A 25,000-nucleotide genomic window follows, 5' to 3' on the forward strand; every position below is an offset into this window, starting at 1 on the left:
AGAGCCACAAAATCACTTTCCAGAACATTCTCATTCACGGTTCCATGCTGGTGGAATGATCTCCCGACCCTCATCTGGAATGCAGAATCCCTGACAACATTCAAAAGACAACTGAAAACTCATCTCTTCCGTGAGCACTTAACCTCTTAAATAAAAAAATAATAATAAAAAAAAAAAAAAAAAAAAAACTTTCCCTTTAAAACCTCACTTATCGGGCTTATGCTACTCTGAATAATGCCTGAACTTTGTATTTTGAGCACTTCTTGCGTTGTTTTTGCCTCCTCATGATGACTCGCTTAATTTAGTCCTAATTTGTAAGTCGCTTTGGATAAAAGCGTCTGCTAAATGACTAAATGTAAATAGAGAGAGAGAGAGAGAGAGAGATAGATAGATAGATAGATAGATAGATAGATAGATAGATAGATAGATAGACAGAGATACAGTTACAGACAATAGACAGAGAGACAGACAGAGAGATAGACAGAAATAGATAGATAGATAGATAGATAGATAGATAGATAGATAGATAGATAGACAGACAGAGTTACAGACAATAGACAGAGACAGACAGACAGATAGAGATAGACATAGATAGATAGATAGATAGATAGATAGATAGATAGATAGATAGATAGACAGAGTTACAGACAATAGACAGAGACAGACAGACAGATAGAGATAGAGATAGACAGATAGATAGATAGATAGATAGATAGATAGATAGATAGATAGATAGATAGACAGATAGACAGATAGATAGATAGATAGATAGATAGATAGATAGATGTGGGGGAAAATGTAAATGTGGCTTTAAATCATGGTCATAAAAGAGCCAGAGCTCAGCTGGAGACTGTTCCAGTTAGCTGTCTTTCCTGATGATATTGATCATAATACGAGCTCCATATGAATCCTGTGGAGCTGCACAAGTATTATGTATCACAGAGCAGACCCACATTCCCTGCCTAAGGAGAGTGGAAATATAGAGCGGCATAAAAATATGCTGTGGTTAAGGCCTGTGGACCCCCCCAAAGAGCAATAACACATATCTCTTTGATGCATTCATAGGAGAAGTCATATTTATATAGATAAATGAAGAGTCAAGAGCAACTACACTTGACTCAGCCCAGAGGTCCCCATGAGCTGAGATCTTCAACAGCAGAAGCTGAGAAAATACTAAATAATAAAACTTAGAATAACAGTAGACATGGAGGAAGATGTTTGCAAAGGCACAGGAGACTCTTGTACACAAATGCTAGGAAAGTGAGCTAAGAAAATGAGTGCATACTACATTCCTGTGAATGGAAAGTGGGAAAGTTTACATGTTCTTACGTCTGCTGTAACGCAAGCAGTCAACATTGGTAGGATTTACGAAACATCTCCTTACTACTTACGAGACAGCCATTTCAGAATACCAACATCTCCAATGCCGCAATCCTAAACAGTGTAGCTCAAAATGGTGCTGTGTTGACATGGTCCGGGGCATGAGAATATTGAAGCAATACTATTCCAACGCTTGAGAACAGCTGGTCAGAGATTCTGAATAATTAATCACAGTAAAGTGCAAGCCAGACTGTAGCCAAGTGAAAACACAGAGTGCAGTGTACTCGTCCTGAATACACTGTAGTTACAAGGCTGAGTGATATATTGAATATTCACTAGGGGTGTGCAATATAAAAAAAGAAAAAAGAAATAAAAGAAAACATTGGTGATTTTGTTGATAACAATAATTAGATGCTATTTTGCTAAGTGTGTTTTTGAGCTGGTGCCTTAGCTGTCAAGGCCTGTCATTGACAACTGACTCCTGAAGTTTTTATTTTTATTTTATATATATTCTGTGTGGTGGTTAGTTCACAGCAGTGACACGAAATTAACTAGGGGGCAATATGCGCCCCATTTAATTGATCACTAGGGGCATTTCTACCTTTATAAGGGCTTTTTTTTTTTTTTTTACTTACTAGATGAATTCATCTTTTATGTCAAATTCTTACATTTGACCAACAAATTAAATGGTTGGTCAAAAAACAATAAGGTTTCATTACTTAACATTAGTTGACTACATTAGTTACCTGGAACTAATAATGAACAGCATTTATTAAAACTTTGTTAATGTTAACTTCAACATTTACTAATAAAGTATTAAAATCAAAAGTTGTATTTGTTAACATTAGTTAGAAGTAACATGAACAAACAATAGACAGCTTTATTTTTTTTAAAACATTAACAAAGATGAGCAAATTCAGTAACAAATATATTGTTCATGTTAGTTAATACATTAACTAATGTTAACAAATGAAAACTTATTGTAAAGTGTTACCAAATAAAGTAATATATTAAGACACTATAGGGATGTTATCAGTCACATGAAACAAAAGTCTATTTTGGTCTACAAAAGTAGCACAGAAATGACATCTGAAGCAGCATTTAGATACATTTACAACTGCATAAATACTACTACAAAATAAACGTTTTAAAAATACATTTTTTAATATGATTTTTTTTATTTTTATTAAAAATAATTGCATTTTTAAATCTGAAACTAAAACTGACAAGTATGCGGTGTCAAGTCCCAGTCATTGAATCATTCATTTATTTTTATTTTTTTCAAAACGACTGATTCATTCAGAAAAGAAGCAAGTGACTATATATGAGTGGATTATTGAATCATTCACTCAAGTGATTAGTTCAAAAACACTGCTGTGTTGTTGTGGAGACACACAACGGTTCTGCTCTGGCTTGGTTTGGACTAACTAACTGGTTAATTGGCAACAATTGCTGATACAGTTAATTAAAACTTTTAATTAACTGTAAATACAATCACCCTTTTAAATAATTTCAGAACAAAAGGATACATATGAAATGTATTTCTTTAGCTCTCACACAGTCCTTGTAGTTGCTCAATAAAAGTGTGATCTGGATTTTAAAAGAGACACACTTTATCTGTTGATAATGCCATCAGCTGTGCGTAATGGAGGCGGGATTGATTAAACGGTTGGCTGAATGGACTACTCAGTGTCACATTCATAAACATATGACTCCACACAACTTGCTGAGGCAGCAAAGTCCAGGAATGGAGTGGAGTTTGAGTTTTGGAGACTGTTAGGATGTTGGAGGCAACAGCTGCTCCCACTGTGTGATTAATGAGGTAAGACTCTAGGCAGACAGTACTGCCTCTTCCCTCTACCTCCAATCAAAATACAGCCTGAGCCAATGCCTACTGAACATAGCGGGTCATAATAACATCATGCAGACATAGCTTCTCCCTGGAGCACGGTGGAAAGGAGCGATCAGCAAAAAGCTGCAGATCAACGGCTGCATACAGTATATTACATTTACATTTTACATTTACATTTAGTCATTTAGCAGACGCTTTTGTCCAAAGCAACTTACAATTTAAGACTAAATTAAGCGAGTCATCGTGAAGAGGCAAAAATAACACAAGAAGTGCTCGAAATACGAAGTTCAGGCATTGTTCAGAGTAGCATAAGCCCGATAAGGGAGGATTTAAAGGAAAAGGAAATATATATTTTTTTTAGTTAAGTGCTCAGGTTAAGTGCTCACGGAAGAGATGAGTTTTCAGTTGTCTTTTGAATGCTGTCAGGGATTCTGCATTCCGGATGAGGGTCGGGAGATCATTCCACCAGCATGGAACCGTGAATGAGAATGTTCTGGAAAGTGATTTTGTGGCTCTCTGTGATGGAACCACGAGACGTCGCTCGTTGACGATCGTAGGCTTCTGGTAGGGATGTAGACTCGTAGGAGCGAGGGAAAGTAGGAGGGAGCTGAGCCTGTGGTAGATCTGTAAGCAAGCGTCAATGCCTTGAACTTGATGCGAGTAGCGAGAGGTAGCCAGTGCAGAGAGATGAACAGAGGAGTGACGTGGGCCCTCTTGGGCTCGTTGAAGACGAGATGAGCTCCAGCGTTCTGAATCATTTGTAGAGGTTTAGTTGGACATGATGGAAGTCCAGCCAGAAGAACATTGCAGTAATCAAGCCTTGAAATGACCAGGGCCTGGACGAGAAGTTGTGTTGCATGCTCAGTTAGGAAAGGCCTGATCTTCCTGATGTTGTGCAGAGCAAACCTGCATGATCGAGCTGTCCTTGAAATGTGGTCTGTGAAGGTCAGCTGGTCATCGAACATTACTCTAAGATTTCTGACCGACCTTGATGGGGTGATTGATGATGATTCTAGCTGGATAGTGAAGTCGTGCTGTAGAGACGGATTGGCAGGGAGGCAGAGAAGCTCAGTCTTTGCTCAGGTTGATATTATTACTAAGCAGCCTAAGAAATCAATGATTAGCAAGAAAAGAAAATGGGATGAGCAAAGTAGAGAAATATCTATATGCATATGTGGCATATGTGACCCACTGTGACGCCCTGATTCGAGGCCTTCATCTGTATTCTTCGAGTCTCTGCCAGGCAGGAAGTGAAGGGAGGCAAAAAGACTCCCAGAATTCCCCACGGCGGGACTGATTAGAATAAAAGACCCACAGTCCTGGCGGAACGAGCTTCTGGGAGCCAGGACACATTAACAGCACTAAGAGCCGTTTCATTCCAGCTCATTGCATGGCTCACAGATCAAGGCTCCATAGTCTCTCTGACATAAAATCGCCATCAGCATTTCTCTCCTCCGAATGCCAGTCTATAAACCGCAAGGCAAACTCCATAATTTGCTCTAGGGCGGTGATCTCGCAAACAGGAGCCTGAGACGTTTCGCGTGGCGGCGACGTAAACAGTGCAAATTAAATTTGATAGGAAAATAGCGTAGGTGGCTAGAGCGTCCCCATGGCCCACTTCATTTGAAACATGCGCCAATAGCGGGGTAAACCCGTGCATATATATCTGCGACTGCGCTGCTGCAAATGTGTCTTTAAATAAGATGAAGGAGGTGATTTACGAAACTCCACAGAGAATCGATTCTAAAACCCGAGGAGAAAGACACATTCCCGTATATACTGCAACCGGTGTGTTTACTGATAAATGCAGCCCATCATTTTGAATGATATTGGAGAAGGAACAAAAATTAGATGTTTGCTGCCTGTCGGCGGATGACCCGCCAGTGTTTTCATTTCACCGTAATGAAATCCATCAGTCTTGCAGTTGCATTTCATTCTAATCTCACTGGAATTAAATAGACGCTTCTATGGCATTTTGGGACTCATCACCTTTTGCGTTCCAAGTAATGAACGGTGCAGTGCAAAAGAGAAATGCATTCTGAAATGAGCGTTGTGGATGTGTGGGTTTAAGTGACTCATGCGCACCAGCTGAGATGTTCTGCGTCTCCATCCAGCTGGCAGAACGCAGCCTCTGCTCAGAGCGTCACACAACCATTCCTTCACATTGTGCTGCCGACTAACCAGTGAGATGAAAAAGCCCTGAAACTAATTGGCCACTCGTGTTTGAAGTTTTCACACTGGTACTTTCACACTCTTGCTGACTCAGTTGAGCTTCTGATCAGGGAGAGAGGCCCACAGGATGCATCAGGCTCAGTCTCTGCTTAATACTGCAGCAGTGGGAGGTAGACTAGCAAACATCCATCAAACTAAACCTTTAACTATATCTTTTGCACTATAAATCTAAAGTCTGGTCCACACTGTAGCTTATTTTATCCCAAGGCAGGTTACTTAGAAAGGATGGGTCTGTCTGACCGGCACATAATACAACTAAACTAGACCATAGTTACATTTTTATGATGATTATGGGGTGAGTACAACTGAAATACATGACATAAAAATAACAGACTGGTATGAAAGCAAGTGTCAACTAATTCAAATAATGACACTGCACTTTCGATGGCAGTACAGGATAGTGTTTAGGATAAATTCCTACACCTAAAATTAAAGTGAAAAGTACTAAAAGTAATTAAAAACATCAATAAATAGTATATAAATAATACTAAATTAAAACTGGTAAAGACAACATGAAGACATTAGCAGAAAATGTCCGTGATATGTTCCGAATTTCCATCCATTAAAAAGTAGTACAGACTATTTCATGGATATGTCTCTGCAAAAGTGAGGCCGAGAAAAAACTAAATAATGTGTTACAAGTAAGTGTTTTCACAATATCTAAATTTTCAGTATTTGGAATTACCAGGTTACACTGAAGAACTAGCTGTTGGATTTGTTTGTGAAGCTTGAGACATTGAATTTCTGAAATAAATATTTTTTAAACACAAAAAATAGTCAAGTTAGCATTGGCTATGGTAAGTTGATTTGTCATAGCTTACCTGACATGATAGGTTGGCCAGTTATGCTCATGGGGGGCATTCCCAGGTTGTTCATGGCAGTAGCCCAAGCATTAGGGTCCGACATGGGCATCGCTAAAGAGTTGGAGTCCATGGCAATATTTCGGAGCCCCTCTGTGGGAGAGAGAGAGAGAGAGAGAGAGAGAGAGAGAGAGAGAGAGAGAGTGTTTGTCTCTTACAAAATACACAAAGGACACATATTAAAATGCTGAAGAGGAACCCGTTTGAATCTCCAAACCTGAGTGTAATTATAATTCCTGTCTGGAAAGACCTCTCAGTGATGAGGCTGTTACTCAATTAACCCATTTAATCCCACTGGTCACATCTGTGACCATTTTTTTTTCTTTGAAGTTAAAGGGTCTAAAAAGTTGTTGATGTACACCTTTCAAAAGGCACAGAGAACCTTTTTGAATAAGTAATGGAACATGCTTTCAATAACAGTTTAGAAAACATGCAGTTTGATTCAATGACCAATCCATTCAGGGTTAAATGTGTTAATATACTGGTATTTAGTATGTAAATATGTAATATATGGGTTTTAAACAAGCGTGCCGCACAAGCCCTGAAAAGTGAAGCCAAAACGTCTCGATCGCCCCCCGGTGACTGGTCCTAGTATAGGTCATAAGCCCCGCCTCCCCGTGTTATTAAATGGGACGTGAGACCAACTAAACAATTAAATTACACTTCAAATATCTTTTTTCCAAAAGTGCTTTCTTTCATTTGCTGTAGTTTTTATCACGCTGATGTAAGTTCAAGTGTCTGTTTCAAAAATAAGTTGGTTTTTAGTTAGTTACGTGAATAATAATGTGTAATAAAAACGGTGGTGTAACGCCATGATTGACAGGTTCTCTGAGCGAAGTAGTCACTGAAGCACCAACGGACATTTTTTCGGGATCTTCGGAGGACTGAGGAGATTGTATTTACTTTATTCTAATAAGCCTCTTGTCGTACTGCAATCAATTTTTTTAAAAGGGAACTCAGGGAGAGTGCTTTCTGCGTGAGTGAGGGCGGGGCGTTGATTTCGCGGCTTTACTTCCCGCTCACTACTGCGCAGGTCTGGTCCCGAGATCGCTACTGCGCAGACTCAAGTTCCAAGATGTCAGCGCCAGATCGGGACACTGGCGGCTTCAGTTCTCACCAATGGAAGAGAGCGAAGGGGCGTCGTCCATCTTTTTTTACAGTCTACGAGTTGAGAAATGTTGAGTTGAGAGAGGCGAGATGTGATGTGTTTGTCAGTTTAACACATTGGGCACCAAACTTCTTTACGATTAACACAGCACAGGTGCCAATGTGCTTTAGCACATCATCACTTCAGAGAAAACAGACTGCCATTTTAATAAGACTGCCAGAGGTCTGATAAATGTCAGCATTGCCCACCAAAAGAATGAATGCAATAAACAGAGAAATAGAGTTCAGAAAGTTCCCATATCTGAGGTGTGACCACTGGGCTTACAATGTGTGAGAGAACATGTGGTTCCTGCATGGAGTGGGCGGCAGTCACGTGGATGTGAGGAGATCATTTCCACGAACTATTGAGAAAAATGTCTTTGTGGTTGGTCAGGGATTTATTAAACAGAGTTAATGGAAAAACAGCAGTGATAATTAGTTCTCCGGTTCTCCAGAGGGATATTAAAGGGGGTTTTGGTCAAGCACATTTATTTAGAACAGAACAAAATGACCTTGCCAACCCTTCTCTCGAGGGTTTACAGTATCTTTTAACATTTAAATAACGCCACATCATGTCTGAATTAACAATTATACGTCAACAGCTTTCACTCGTGATTAGTCTCTATATGACAACACTATTGATCCATGAGCGGCTTTGCTGTTAATACATTTATATTTATTCACCTATTCACTATTTTGCAAAAACACTGAAACATAAAAAATTGAACATAGTAAAGGAAACATTGACTAAAATAAATAATAAAATTATATTAAATAATAATAATAAAATAAAATTACGGAGCTACTTGCAGAACTACCTTTAAACTACCTTCTGCCATTTCACAGAAGACTAAATAAATATAAGCATCATGGCACAATGGTTCATGTGCTTGTTGTCTCCTAATTAGGACCAAACATAGATAAGTATTAAGGGTCAGATTTACTAATCAGGGGAAATTAGCATGAGAGCGCAATCCCATAAAAGCACCGATGGGAGTAGAAAGTTCTGCTTGTGATCTACTGACAATGCGCACATTAAAGAACACAGACCGGCCGGATCATTTCCATAATGACCAACACAATCTACTGTAAGCCCGTCTATAGGTACAATGGCGGTTTCCGATAGGACAGGTGAAGGTCTCTGCGCGTTACTGTCTTTTATTTTACGCAACACAACAAGATTAAATGAAATACATGTTCTCATATGTATTACCTCGTTATTTCATCTGACTCCATAAATTAAAAAGGTTTTAATGATATCCGAGTATCATTAAACGTGGGTGAATGTTTGATTATTCTATTCAATTCTTTCCTTTATATTTTACCCGTTCAGATTAGGAAACTATGTCGCTTTGAGGTCCTCACGCCTGCTGTTTAACGCAGGTCTCACGATCACAAACTCGCCAGCTTTGGGTCACTAAACAGAGGTAATTGACTAATATCTTTAGACGGTCGCATTCACGCTTAAACAATCATAGATTTTTTTAGTCCCCTCGGTTACATAAACTTGAATTAAAGTAACGTTTTCTTTAGACAGAGGTCATGACCACTACTACAGATATAAACCGACCAATATACTTTTCTGATAGTAGCTTTGGTTTAGCCATGCCATGGTTTCCCACAGACACTTGACTAAAGTAACATTACATTAAACAGAGGTAAGACTCACCCTATTTAGGTTGGTCGATCAGCAGTTTGCTGTCCTAAACGGAAATTCCCTTTTAGTCTTTATAACCGAGTACACCTGAATTAGAGCCAAATATTAGCTAGAACTCTAAAATCACAGTTGGTGTGCCCTATGCTCCACTCAAAACTGGAATCTAGTCCATCACTAATCTGACGCAGATTTGCGGGAACATACGAATCTGTTTAATCTACTTGGGAAAATAATTTCAGAATAAGTCAGAGTAACTTCCACCGTAACAATTTATTGACCTGTAGAAGAGAATACATATTTACTGTACATACAGGAGGCAGTTTGAATGGAGGATCATATTCTAGAGCTCTGTATTATGGCTGTGAGAATGAGACTACTTTACCATGCGCACTGAGACAAAATGATACCAAACATGTATAGTTACTTATTGTACACACTTAACATTGCACAGGTTTTTAAAACCTGTAAAAGTGAGAGAGGGGGAACAGGGTGATGAGGAGGCTGTAAAAGTGAGAGAGGGGGAACAGGGTGATGAGGAGGCTGTAAAAGTGAGAGAGGGGGAACAGGGTGATGAGGAGACTGTAAAAGTGAGAGAGACTGTAAAAGTGAGAGAGGGGGAACAGGGTGATGAGGAGACTGTAAAAGTGAGAGAGGGGGAACAGGGTGATGAGGAGACTGTAAAAGTGAGAGAGGGGGAACAGGGTGATGAGGAGGGGGAACAGGGTGATGAGGAGACTGTAAAAGTGAGAGAGGGGGAACAGGGTGATGAGGAGGGGGAACAGGGTGATGAGGAGGTTGTAAAAGTGAGAGAGGGGGAACAGGGTGATGAGGAGGTTGTAAAAGTGAGAGAGGGGGAACAGGGTGATGAGGAGGCTGTAAAAGTGAGAGAGGGGGAACAGGGTGATGAGGAGACTGTAAAAGTGAGAGAGGGGGAACAGGGTGATGAGGAGACTGTAAAAGTGAGAGAGGGGGAACAGGGTGATGAGGAGGCTGTAAAAGTGAGAGAGGGGGAACAGGGTGATGAGGAGACTGTAAAAGTGAGAGAGGGGGAACAGGGTGATGAGGAGGCTGTAAAAGTGAGAGAGGGGGAACAGGGTGATGAGGAGGCTGTAAAAGTGAGAGAGGGGGAACAGGGTGATGAGGAGGCTGTAAAAGTGAGAGAGGGGGAACAGGGTGATGAGGAGGCTGTAAAAGTGAGAGAGGGGGAACAGGGTGATGAGGGGGAACAGGGTGATGAGGAGGCTGTAAAAGTGAGAGAGGGGGAACAGGGTGATGAGGAGGCTGTAAAAGTGAGAGAGGGGGAACAGGGTGATGAGGAGGCTGTAAAAGTGAGAGAGGGGGAACAGGGTGATGAGGAGGCTGTAAAAGTGAGAGAGGGGGAACAGGGTGATGAGGAGGCTGTAAAAGTGAGAGAGGGGGAACAGGGTGATGAGGAGACTGTAAAAGTGAGAGAGGGGGAACAGGGTGATGAGGAGGCTGTAAAAGTGAGAGAGGGGGAACAGGGTGATGAGGAGGCTGTAAAAGTGAGAGAGGGGGAACAGGGTGATGAGGAGGCTGTAAAAGTGAGAGAGGGGGAACAGGGTGATGAGGAGACTGTAAAAGTGAGAGAGGGGGAACAGGGTGATGAGGAGGCTGTAAAAGTGAGAGAGGGGGAACAGGGTGATGAGGAGGCTGTAAAAGTGAGAGAGGGGGAACAGGGTGATGAGGAGGCTGTAAAAGTGAGAGAGGGGGAACAGGGTGATGAGGAGGCTGTAAAAGTGAGAGAGGGGGAACAGGGTGATGAGGAGGCTGTAAAAGTGAGAGAGGGGGAACAGGGTGATGAGGAGGCTGTAAAAGTGAGAGAGGGGGAACAGGGTGATGAGGAGGCTGTAAAAGTGAGAGAGGGGGAACAGGGTGATGAGGAGACTGTAAAAGTGAGAGAGGGGGAACAGGGTGATGAGGAGGCTGTAAAAGTGAGAGAGGGGGAACAGGGTGATGAGGAGGCTGTAAAAGTGAGAGAGGGGGAACAGGGTGATGAGGAGACTGTAAAAGTGAGAGAGGGGGAACAGGGTGATGAGGAGGTTGTAAAAGTGAGAGAGGGGGAACAGGGTGATGAGGAGGCTGTAAAAGTGAGAGAGGGGGAACAGGGTGATGAGGAGGCTGTAAAAGTGAGAGAGGGGGAACAGGGTGATGAGGAGACTGTAAAAGTGAGAGAGGGGGAACAGGGTGATGAGGAGGCTGTAAAAGTGAGAGAGGGGGAACAGGGTGATGAGGAGGCTGTAAAAGTGAGAGAGGGGGAACAGGGTGATGAGGAGGCTGTAAAAGTGAGAGAGGGGGAACAGGGTGATGAGGGGGAACAGGGTGATGAGGAGGCTGTAAAAGTGAGAGAGGGGGAACAGGGTGATGAGGAGGTTGTAAAAGTGAGAGAGGGGGAACAGGGTGATGAGGAGGTTGTAAAAGTGAGAGAGGGGGAACAGGGTGATGAGGAGGTTGTAAAAGTGAGAGAGGGGGAACAGGGTGATGAGGAGACTGTAAAAGTGAGAGAGGGGGAACAGGGTGATGAGGAGGTTGTAAAAGTGAGAGAGGGGGAACAGGGTGATGAGGAGGCTGTAAAAGTGAGAGAGGGGGAACAGGGTGATGAGGAGGTTGTAAAAGTGAGAGAGGGGGAACAGGGTGATGAGGAGGCTGTAAAAGTGAGAGAGGGGGAACAGGGTGATGAGGAGGTTATAAAAGTGAGAGAGGGGGAACAGGGTGATGAGGAGGTTGTAAAAGTGAGAGAGGGGGAACAGGGTGATGAGGAGACTGTAAAAGTGAGAGAGGGGGAACAGGGTGATGAGGAGGTTGTAAAAGTGAGAGAGGGGGAACAGGGTGATGAGGAGGCTGTAAAAGTGAGAGAGGGGGAACAGGGTGATGAGGAGGTTGTAAAAGTGAGAGAGGGGGAACAGGGTGATGAGGAGGCTGTAAAAGTGAGGTGTGAGCTGCACTGTGTGGTGCGTCTCGGATGTTGCTGTGACATATGCAAGAGAGAGTTCAAATGTTAATTCTCAGGAGAGTCTTTTGTTTTCTTGAGGGGTAGCCCAGACTTACTGGCACCCGCCTTACACTACCAAGAGTTAGCGAGGCACATAAGCGATCGATTTAAGACATGCTTTTTTGGGGGTGGGGGGGGCAAATAATGGTTTGAATACCAGTAAACCGACTAGCGCAAATCTTAGTAAATCACCTTGCATGGTTCATTTAAATACTCTCCTCCCATTAATTTTGCGTCTGAAAGGGAAACTCCTACAAATTCATATGCAATAAGGTCAGCCACAAAAATAACCCTGTCCACCCTGTTTAGTAAATCCCGACAGTAGTTTTTTAACACCAAAAGAGGGTTTGTGCTGGCGCAAGCTGTTAGTAAATCTGACCCTTAAATAGGTTGTGTGGGCACAGATTTGACGGATCCTTAGATGTTCAGGTAAGAGTATAATCTACTACTTGTCGTTAAAAAAAATACCTTACCTGTTAACGTTAGCTAACATTAACGTTCGCTCAGCAATATATATATACCGTAACCAGCTGATAACAGCAGCTGTCAACAAATGTCACTCCCTTTTACCGGAACTTGGCGGGCATAGGCTAATGTAGCAGCTGTTGTTTTAGCAACAAAAGACGCCCTCGGCTGCTATTTGGAACCAAACGCTGACAACTTTTTATTTATTTATTTTTTACACAAAAAAAAAGCGCCCTCGTCAACTTTTTCTTGTCAAAAAAGACACCAAGCGTGAACATGCCAGTCTGCTTTTTTAAACAAAGAAAAGAAGTGATGGCAGGATGATAGTTAGTATGTACCAACAGCGGGAAACTGTATATTCGTGCATTGAGCGCATGTCAAAAGATCAAATCCGATTTAAAGCTTGTGACATATAAACGCACACATCAACCCAATACCTTTATTTAGCATTCATGTAAACATTACATTAGGATTCATCAATCGGAAATAAATTCATTCGATTTAAACAAAAGGTGTCCATGTAAACCTAGCTAGTGTGAATGGATTGCAGCGACAGGCAATTTCCCTCCCCGCTGAAAGCAGTCTGTAATCAGTCCTTTCCAAATCCATGCCGGACTTTCATTTTACCGCTCCACAATCCCTCCCCACTCGCTGGTTAGACAAACTTTACTCAAAACTATTTATACTACTGTTCAAAAGTCTCTTATGCTCACCAAGGGTGCATGTATTTGATCAAACATACAGCAAAGACAGTAATATGTTTTAAATATTACATTTTAAAATTTGGTACTCCAGGTACATTTTCAGGATTATCTGAACAAAACGTTCAAAAGAACAGCATTTAATTTGAAATAAAAATATTTTGTAACATTATGTATTTACTTTCACTTTTGATCAGTTTAATGCTTCCTTGTTGAATAAGTATAAGTTCAATTTAAAAAAAGTTATAATCATCTAGTGTTTTAATCATCTAATCTTCACAATTTCATCTCTCTCAGCAGGCCAGAGGAACATTACTAAAACCTGATCCGGAGTGTAAACACACTGCAATCAAAGCATCGTGCTGTGTAAGTGTTCAGGATTACTATGGATAATGCAATGCCTCAGAAGACTGAATCTGAATCCTAAACTTGAAAACGTTTTGTATACAAGCTGTGGATCTGAAGTTTGTTTGGTCAGGAACTGGAACTCATTAAAAGCTCTTTCAGTGGCAAGCAAAAATGCAGTTTTAAGATTGCTTCAAAGATTACCCAATAACTCAAAGATTACAGCACAGGATGTTTGCTGGACCAATCACTTCGTCTGCCAAGCCTGAAGAGACCATTTGTCTTGCCAGGATGGAGAGGAGAATGAGACTGATGATGCAGCAAAATCAAAGAGTAAAACCACCTAAAACATGATATGGTTTGTATGCTAATATACAGGGGTGCACATAACATTTTTGGTCTTGTTCTCAGGGGAGAACCTGGGGTTGTTGCTTGGTCCTCACATTTTCAAATGCATTTTTTCCTTAACCCACCTCACGAGAGGAACAAATTAGAGGGATGCATGGATAATGTCATGTGACATGATTCACATGAACTTTAATTTCAACTGAAAATTAAGAGAAGAAGTGCAACAGAATGTCTGATCTTTAAAACCTTGTAACTTTCAAATTAACATAACTGTTTCAAGCTCTGGAAATTAAATGTGCAAATATCTGCTTTTCTAACTCTGAAAACCAAAGAAATGACAACTTTAAAGCGCTTACTAGAGTTACTATCTTAAAGCAAGCCTATCCAACACCACAGATTGCGCACCTATCCAGGGCCGCGGGAAGTGGGGGTGCTGGGGGTGCTGCAGCACCCCGTTTTCACAGAATTGTAAATGCAACGCATATGTTTGTTCATTAAAATGTATTAATTTTTAGCATTTAGTCATTTATTTGTAATAAACACTTTAAGTGGGCTATTTAAAAATGGTTATTTATATGTTAAATTATCTTTTTAAAACATAAGCGCAGAGTGTTATGTAATATTGTGTGTGTGTGTGTGTCGAAAAAATTTGTCCGCAGCTGCAAAAAAAAAACAAAAAAAAACCCGTCAAATACCCCACTGTCAGTGTTTTGTAAGGAACATGCAAATATGTTAAATATAGCAGGAGATATTTTAATTGTTTACTAATAAAACAGTTATTTTTTTATGTCATTGTCGGCTAGACAGATGAAGTTGACGACTCGCGATATTCGCAGCGCCAGAGAGAAATGCACATTTCATACGAATTAGCCTACATAAGCAGCGCAGTCTGTTTTCTTTCATTTTGAATTGTTCTGCTTAAAAGTAGACATTTAAAGCTATCTATATGTCTCAGGTCTGTGAGGCAATAGGTTACCTTATAGGCCTACGCTGAGTTTCGGTTCATTTATGAGACGAGCTCCAGGTTTGCCAGCGCCTCCGTGTCCTGATTATCTATTTTCTAATAGCCTATATTTAGCTACTTCTTATTAAATCCAGACAATTTGTTGACGAAACATCGATTAAAATTAAGATACAATTCATACAAAACGAAATTAAATTTAAAGACAGGCTTTGTGCTTTCAGTTTAAGGTCTCTGTGAAAGTTTTAAAACATTCTTTTAGTGCCACTTTAGACCGCTCACGTCCGTAGCGGAGAACTGTCTGTAACTTTTTTCTTTTTTTGTGTGAAATAAATCTCTAAAAAAATGCAACTTAGTCCAGTGCGACTTAGGCTATATATGTTTTTTTCTTCCTCGTGGCACATTTTTTGACTGATATGCGTCTCCGGAGCGACTTATAAAATAGGCTACGGTAAGTTATTTATTCTTTTTGTGCAAATGTCCCATAAAGTCCCATCCTTTAAGGATTCATTTATGTCCCATTGACCGGTCCATTGCATTACGAATAAAAGCAGAATCAATTAAGTCAAAAATATAATGTGCAGTCAGGTGGTTGGAGTGTGGGCGCGTTTTTTGACGAGTTTTATAGTCTTGATATTGTTTCTTATTCAAAAGTGGTGACGCCCAAAAAAAAACAAAAAAACAATCAGCACCCCCAACCTAAAACCTCTTCCAGCGGCCCTGCACCTATCTATCCCCAAATCTTAGGTACGCAAATGAGGGTTGCAGCAATTCATCTGCTACGCATTGTTTAGTTGGGTAGCGCATGCGCACCTGCGCACCACTTATGTGCACCCCTGCTAATATATATATATAAAATAGGATAGGGTGAGAATGATAACAACAGTTAGTGACAGTGACTAGTTCTTCTAGAATATGTTTTCTCTTTTCTTTTTTCCAGTTGTTAGATTGACGAGAAAGAGGCAAAAAAAATAGAAGCCAAAGTGCACATATTGTCAATTTCCAAAGAGGCTTATAGCATGTATTTACTGTAGTAGATTGTCCTGACCTAACAAACCCACTTTGAGAGGAAATGACTTCCCAGGGGACCGTTTCATCTATTTTGGTCTAAATGTCCTTTGGGTCTCTAAGTCACCTTTCTACAACTTCTGTGTGTGTGAGAGAGAGAGAGAGAGAGAGAGAGAGAGAGAGAGAGAGAGAGAGAGAGAGAGAGAGAGAGAGAGAGAGAGAGAGAGAGAGAGAGAGAGAGAGAGAGAGAGAGAGAGAGAGAGAGAGAGAGAGAGAGAGAGAGAGAGAGAGAGAGAGAGAGAGAGGGGACAGGGGACGGATGGGGAATGTGTCCTCCATTGGCCTGTTTTCTCACACACACACACACACACCTCCGCCACTGTGTGGTCACAAAACTTTCTCAATAAAGCTGTGCATGGCTCACTGCCCAAAGCTTCCTCAGAAGGCCAAGAAAAACTCAGAGAAATGTATTTTACGATCTACAAGGTCTTAACAGCTAGTCGGACAATTACTGACTTTTCACAGGAAGTTGTGGACATGAAGTGAAGCATGGAGAATTCATGCCCACATAGACAATAATAACTATTGTTTTTGTCCTGGATAATAATGGATTCTTTAAAGGGCCTATAGCCTAGTTCATCAAAAAATGAACACTGTCACAATTTACTTATTAAATAAATAATAATAGAAATAAATAAATAATATTTTACAACATATACATGTCTGTCTTTCTGTTTAAATACATTCAATATTGTATTATTAGTAGTTATTAGTAGTAGTAGTAGTAGTAGTAGTAGGTAGTAGTAATAGTAGTAGTAGTAGTAATAGTAGTAGTAATAGTAGTAGTAGTAGTAGTTTAACCTGTATTTATATCTGTGCATATTTAGTTCTCGTCAATGTGAACATGTGTAGTGTAATATCTGACATTATGTTGTGTACCATCACAAGACAAGGACTGTCTAAACAGCTCTTAATTTGACATTTAATGTGATTTAATTTTGATTTGATCAACACTGCACAACACTGCATTGCACAAAGCAATTGCTAAACTGTCAAGTATTGTATCAAGCACAATAGAATAAATATGTTCTAAAATACAACTTCCTCAAATGTCTATGTATCTTTCTCATTCAAAAGCCATGTGTAGATTTAGTTTTTCACTTCATAAGCAAGACTGGTTCTCTCTGGTGAGGTTTTTCAAACCCGAGAAGGCAGGCAAGCATTAGAATGAAGTCTTTGGGGACACGCCACAATTGGAAACCTCATTATGCCAAACCATCACGATTTCAATAAGCCTTTTGGATCACCTTGAAAAGACAGTTAAGCCAGCTAACAACAAATGATTGTTTCTCTACACTCAAGTGTCACATGCCAAGCTGAAAACACCCCCATTTGATCCCATAGATCACTTTTACAGGGTTTAGACCATGTTGGTCCGAGACAGGCAGTCACCAAGAAGATTTCTTCGAAACTCTAGATATCAGGTGTTCCAGCTTCATCAATGTTGAGAGCTCTTCTGTTGAGAGGATATGATGGCCATCAAGCGATAAGCGTTATTTTCATGGCATAAACACTTCAAAAAGAGTGTGCATGCATCTCAAGAGCCTTATTGAATGCGATCTGCATTCATACATCTATTGATTATCCATGTCTTAATGAAGCAGGAGGATACAATCACTTGAGTAAATACACTTTCAACACTTTCGATTTTCCTATTGAATGATGGAATGGATGCTGAATGTCTGAGGTTTTCATCTGATTTAAGTGATCTGTAGGACAGTACTTGAAGTGTTGTCTTAATGGTTGGAAATCAATTGGTTGGATGCTACTTCAGAGTCCAGTTGAGGTAAAACACACAATATACATGCACTGTTATCACTCTATACTATATACAGTACACTAGTGTTCAAAAGTATGGTTTCAGGAAGATTTATTTTATTTATTTTTAAAGAAAGAAAAAAATAATAATTCATTTATTCAGCAAGGAAGCATTAAGCGGATCAAAAGTGACAGCAGATAATTATATTTTACAAAAAATATATTTCAAATAAATTTGAATTTCTATTCAAAGATTCCTTATTTTAATTTGTAATATTATTTCACAATATTACATAACAGACATCTTTAAATCTTAAACAGCGACCCGAGACGTCATTCACTACCCTCCCCCTCATTAATTTATTTTAAAGTTAGACATCAACCTTTTTAGTATTCCTTAATCTATTCAAAATGTTAAAAGAATTTAAAGAATGCCTGTTTTCTAATGAATAAAAATAGTAATAATAAAAAAGTGTATAGGAGTCGCTAGCGACCCGAGGTATGTAATAATGTAAGTATATATTTTTTTCTGAGCAACAATAATTGAATCTCTGATGATTCCTCAAGGTGGCAATGTCTGATACACGATGTGATGATTATAAGTTTCACTCATAATTATCACAGACATAAAACTAAAGAATACACAAGTAACATCAGCAAAACTTGAAATGGCTTAGCGATTTACTGCAGAGCAAGTACCGTATGCAGTCAAACACTGTCACGTGATGGTGGATCTGGTGAAGAACACTGATTTTGAAGACATTAAGAATGATAGTTTTGAGAATATTGTTGTGATCGCGGATATGAGCCGGATGCGGAATGAACTGGGGATCTGACAATGACAGAGATAATAGTAAAAAGCATCCGCTCATATTGAACCCTTCCAAGTTCCAAAAGGTAACGTAATATTCTTTGTTTTATTCTCTTGTAATAATAATGAAAATATTGAGAGTTTTATCCAATAGCAGCCATCTGTTTTAGATATAGATCTGGGTCCCTGAAGACCCGAAACAGTAATAATGATTGGAGAAACATTCATGCATTTAAGGAATACATTTTGAATGGTACTGTAGCTATTAATCTCAGTCAATCTCAGTAGGTAGGTTAACATGTCACAGACCTTATTTTCCAACACAGACAGCACCTACTGAATTAATAAAATCATGTTTTATTGAAAACTATTCCTTTTCCTGTGCCCTTAATACTATTGTATTATACAGTAACCATTTTATCGAAGCTAAAAGGCACTCAAGGGTGTATTATTTTGTCAATAAAGTCATAGCTAAAAGGGTTGCAGGCACTCTCCCGGACATCATACCTGACTATGCCCTTCAGCCATGACTACATTCAAAATGAATAAAATAGCTCAGCCTCTTGAACATTTATAGCTTCAAAAGTGCTCAGCAGAACACACCAATAATACACATCAGCAATAGACACACTGACAGTTGAGTCACCAGCTGTCTTAAGTTAGTATATGCAATACAATTTACAATTTTAGGCCTTTGCCCGCCTTGAATGGTGTTTAGGACGCAAAAAAAGGAATGAGAAAAACATTGCACAGCGAGCCCCCATCTGAATATGGTTTTACAAAAGCAAGTGAGTCTGTTAAGTTGAAACAGACATTGTTGAATCTTGGCTCAGTTTCTCTGGCTCCTGTGAGCTCTGTCTGTAAGCGGCTTTCGGCACAGCTCACTGTTTCTGCCTTTAAAAAGAGGCTTGTTAAATGTGGCCGGCATTACTGGCGAGGTGGATTCAAATGAACTCCAGTCGTGGGTCGAACGCCCCAGACCCATTCCAGCCCGCACTCACAAACATGACAGCAACAAGGTCTTTCTAACAATGCGACAAGTGCTGTGATCCGACATCCGTGTGTTTACACAAATTATTTATTTTCTCTGTCTCTCTTCTGGCTGGATTAAGGGAATAATTAGTTTTGTGTTCCAGCTCAGTGGCAGTGACATTTCCCTCGCTGCTCTACATTCATCCCTCAAATGCACAATTTAGGATGTGCGTGTCAGGGCTTTGAGCTCCGGAATGGTTTGTGTGAGCCGTTTCAGAGGGAAACAGGGTCTGACAGCACTGCTGGAGCAGCACCTTCTGAGCTCTAAAACCTGAGGAGTTTAATAGACAGCAGTCATCAATAAAGACTCATCATTACCAAACATTTCAACTCGCTCACGAGAGGCGCACTCAGGCGTGCGGACCACCATGTTACAACATCTATAGTCACATGAAAAATGACTGCTGAGAAATGTATACGCCTGGAATAGCAGACCATGAATACAGCGAGAGATGGAATCCCTTAGAAAACAGGCATTGGATTTTTGCATGGATCAGGGACTCACTGAAGTTGAAACAGCTCTACTGTTTGTCTGACACTGATAGAGCACTTCTACAAATTTATTGTAGTAGACAATTCAGTGACTCAGAACATTTGGTCATATTGCCAGACACCTTGGAGGGCCGAGACGTTTGTTTAGTTCAATGTATGTTTGCCAGATGCAGATTAAATGATTAGCAACTGACCAAAGAAACAGCTAGTGACATTTTTCTAGTGAGAAAGTTAAGTTGACTAAACAAGACAGAAAACAAATAATACAGCATGGAATCGTCTGGCTTTAAAAAATGAGAGACAGCATGCACTACTGCTACTATCAAAAATCAATCAAAAATACAGTAAAATCAGTAATATTGTGAAATATTATCCCAATTTAAATAGAGATGCACTGATACTGAAGTTCTCCACTGATGCAGAGCCGATTATTCAGAATGATATCTGCTGATACCGAGAGTTTGATTTTACTATGGGATTTTTTTTTTTGTAATGCTGTAAACAGGAACCCCTCTCATTTGGTACATTGTTTAAAACAACAACAAAGCCCACACTATTCAACTGCTATTTATTTTTTAGATAGAATTATTACACTCAAGTAAAAACTGAAATGTTTGTATACAAATATTTGTATATTCAGCTGTACATAAGGTAGTTTTCACACTTGCCTTCATGACAAATTAATTCAAACATACAGTGCATCTCTCAACCGCTGGGATCCTGAGAGAATGAAATGTGACTGAGCAAACCCTTGACAGAAGCAGCAGTCTGACACTGCGAGAATGACATGAAAGGAGCAGCACTTCAGCTAATGCTTAAACACAGGGGTCAGCCATCACGATAAGCTGCTTTGAATTTCATATCAGCAGCTCAAACACAGGCGCATCATTGTCTCGGGCTCACTGTGAAAGTCAGGTCCCGTCACGGATTCCCCATTGTGCATCTCTCACACAGTAAGAAAGCAGACTACTACTAAGTGTCATTTAAATGATTTGACTTCATGGAATTTTTACAAGCCAAGTAAATGCTTATAAAATATAGACATTTTCATTGCCGTAAAATGTCATTTAAAGCCATATAGATGGTTCAACAGTGGGTAAGGCTCTGCGTAGCTGTACTGTGGTTGAGATCTAAGGCTACGTGTACTACATTAATCCGGATATATTTGAAAATATACCGTCCACACTAGCGTTTTCAGGCGTTTTCCAAATGTTTCTCATTCACACTGAAACGTTGGAAAACGCTAAATTCCCCTTACTGCGCATGCGTAAAACCTCACAAAAGCTCACTGAGATGATACAGACGGAAAAATAAATAATAACGTTATCGCGCAATTCTTCTGGCAGGACAACTTTATTTAGCAAAACGTATTAGTGTGGACAAGGCCTCAAGCTCTGCAGATAAGCCAATCAAAGCTCAGTGCAGCTGGAGGGTAGTATGATTGCTTGATTTTTTGTGTTTTCAAATACTTCTGCATGAATTACAGGTACAGCAGAGCTCGTCGCCATCTTTGAAGTAATAGTCCATGCTACCTAAAGACCATATCTGGGATCCTTGTTTGACTGAATTAACAGTGTGCCATTTCCTTTAACTAGCCAGTGTTTGATCTGGAATTGTTATGGTGAGGACTCACACAACCTCTTTACTTGTACAAATGCTTGCACAAAGGGTTCAAAAAGAGATAAGTTCTTTTAACCTGAACAGCGTTCTAGGACAAGAAGTAATTAAAAAGTGGCTGATTTCTTTGTGAAGTTTGTTATAAAGAAAAAATTGTTGAGTGACTTGAGTTATGATGTGTTCAGTACATGATCCAAGAGTAAAATGGGGAAAAAATAACAGAATCTTAACAATAAAAGACATTGTGACAGTGAAAATCCAAAGGTAAAAACTTGTTAATTGTTAAATCCAATGATAAAAATACTATGGCAAAAACCTGTTTAAAAAGGGATAATTTGTTAGTTCCCTTACTCTAAACGGTGGAAAACTTTAATAGATCTAATAGGACATTCCATGTAATTTTACAGTAAAATACTGGTAAATATAGTACTGTTTTGAAAGTGGAAAAAGAAACAAGTCATCATACAATTGATAAGTTGATATTTCTAGAATTCTTCACATTTGATAGTTTTCCATTGAAATGACTGTTTCTTATTTTCTTAGCTATGCACATTTGGGGTTTTATGTTACATTTTAAATTGTTAAATTACTGTTTATTGCAATAGTTTAAACTACCAGAACTATCCAGTCCTCTGCAGTGACTTCAATGCTGTTCTTAACAGTTCAGTTTGGGTGATTGATGGTGTATAAACTTAGTTTACAAATGCATTCTAAAAAATGTTGGGTTGTTTCAACCCATGTTTGGGTCAAATATGGATAAACACTAGCCTAGAAATCTAGACGCACCCTAGCGGCAGCAAAATGTATTTCGCAGCCAGGTGGGTCTAGCACGTCGTGTATAGAGTAGGCGGGGGCGGGCTTAACATATGACGACAGAGTTGCGACGGCTGCCACTTGAAAACAAAGAATGACGGCTGCTGATGGAGAACAACGGTCTTTCGAATCGGCTTTGGCCGCGACTCTGGAGGACTTGGAGTTAAGTTTTTCTTTGAGAAAAGAGCAAAGAACGGCACTTAAGTCATTCTTAAAAAAAGGAAGATGTGTTCGTCGTTTTGCCGGCCAGATATGGCAAAAGTTGAATCTATCAACTAAGCTCCGCTGTTGGGAAAACGTTCTGGTTGGTTGAAGCGCTGTCCTATTGCGTGCAGAGGGAATTTGAAAGACAGCCGTTTATCCCGCCCCTCGGATTAAACCGCGTCTATGGTGAGTTTCCAGACCTAACATCTTGATGTAGGTCTGGCTTGCCAGGCTAGATAAACCCAACTGTTGGGTTAAAAATGTAATTAAAAAATGTAAACCAATGGTTGGGTTTCTCCATATTTGACCCAAACATATATTTTTTTAGAACAAATGTTTAGCAGCAATCTGTAACAAGCTTTAAGTGCAATGAACTTACTGGAGAAATAAACATCTAGTTGTCCTGAGAAAATATCAGCTTGTGAAGAGCTTTGAATCATCATATGGCTTTCTCTTTGTTTTTGAGGTGCATGTCAGTGCATTATAATGGTAAAAAACCCCAATATTTTAGTAATTTGGTATATTAACATTATTTCAGTTAATGAAATATGAAATGTTTTAATAATGTAAATGTAATTTTAATCTGCAAAATGTAAAATGTTGCTACCATGTTTTTTATGATAAAGTTCTAGCAACCACAGCTGCTGTTTTTTCACAGTAAATTCCACAGATTTGTATTTTTATTTTCTTACAGTAACTCTTCTGAGTTTGTGAGCTCAGTCAGTGGAGACACTGAGATTTAAAAGCTTTCCCTCTGCCTCAGCTCTGATTTTCGCCTTGCCCCTGTGCTGTCTCTCTCAGGTCTCTCTGGGCTTTTTGAACACTTGCATCTTGCTTTCAGGCTTCACTCTGACTTGAATCAGCATGGAGGTGGGGAGCTCTGTTAGAGGGGCTGGGCTTTACTGGTTTTTCCCTCCAGCGAGCCCAGGGGATGTGCCTTTGTTCCTGTACAGAGATGTCTGACATATGCACACGGAGAAAGGCCATTGCCCTGACATGAAAATGCATTCACAACCCATTTTACTTTTGTAATAAGATGTGCTCCAGAGTAAACAAGGATATTCAACGGAAGGGGTGGGGAAGTAGTTTGGGGCATCAAAGTTGACTTTCATGCCACAAACTCAGCCTTAAAAATGCAATGCATGAAAGCCTCTGAATCTGAATACACCAGGGATATCCTGTGTCTGCATTCAAAACGAGTGCCACATGTCACAGGCACATGAATGCAGGTCGTAAATGGTTTCATCTGTAGAGAAGAAAAACATGTTTTTTCCTTTTACTGTGTTGGATCAGCACTGGCAGATAATGATTCGTTAATGAACAAATGAGTGGGGCGGGTACCGGGTTAAGAGTTTACTGATAAATTGTGGTGCTGTTTGCTTGCCCACCAGAAGTGCTCATCTTTTTGTAGTCTTCACCCCATAAACTTTAATTAATCACAACAACTTAATTAACAGAGTTTAATTATTGCAGAGGAGTAGGCTGAGCTGTTTGAAACCAAGTGCCTCCAAGGAGAAGCCTGAATTCTCAAATGTACTGCACACATTGAAAATTGCTGGTAATGATGCCTTGTCATTTTATAAAGATCCTAAATAATATATATATATATATTTGTTTTTTATATGCGTTAAGTATGGTGTATAAGCCACAGATTAGGGTAATACCTGTTTTACCAGCTATGAGAGACAGTACATTCTGAACGCTCTATTATATAGCTTTCTATTGTTACAAGAGTTGAACACTGTAGTCTGTATAGCCAATCACTTCTCTTGCTTTCTGTTTAGCCATTCTCAATACAAGTTTAGTTTTTCATGCTGCTGACTGAATCAAAAACTGCGATGATTGACAGTGATAACCAATGGATGAGACAAAATGGGACAACATTTTCTAAAGTACTTAATTCATCAGTTTTTGCTCTAGGACCGAGAACCGCAAAATTTTACTGGTATTGGTGCCGACTACTGAAAGTTTGGTACCGTGTAGTCACTGGTACATGGTAGGCTTTTCTTTCTCTCATGTGCAACATTACTTGTCATACATATTCATACAATATTATACTTTCGGTGAAAATATCCTGCATCAGAGGCTAATAATATATTGAGAATAAAAAAAGGAAAATCGACAACAGCACATATGATATATATATATATATTAGATAGATCCCACAATTTCATTCCTATTTTTCAGTATCATTTACATTTTTTTGTAAAAATAAAATTCAAATTTTAGAATCAAACTGCCTTGTGCACCTAGTGCTCAACCATCAGTAATACCAGTACAAAAAGTTTGAACATGAATACCAGTACCA

The 25,000-nt window shown here is 39.7% G+C and overlaps 1 protein-coding gene across 8 annotated transcripts in view; it reads right to left on the reverse strand.

The window, feature by feature from the left end:
- Nucleotides 1-25,000, reverse strand: part of enox2 (ecto-NOX disulfide-thiol exchanger 2) — a 248,246-nt gene that overhangs the window by 68,691 nt on the left and 154,555 nt on the right. For all 8 annotated transcript variants that reach the window (XM_084134128.1, XM_084134123.1, XM_084134130.1 and 5 more), the window contains one exon: nt 6,226-6,357. In XM_084134128.1, the coding sequence (XP_083990254.1) occupies nt 6,226-6,357 (132 nt within the window). The remainder of the gene's footprint in view (nt 1-6,225; nt 6,358-25,000) is intronic.

This window comes from Abramis brama (assembly GCF_963993115.1).
Source record: "Abramis brama genome assembly, chromosome: 13".
Taxonomy (NCBI): domain Eukaryota; kingdom Metazoa; phylum Chordata; class Actinopteri; order Cypriniformes; family Leuciscidae; genus Abramis; species Abramis brama.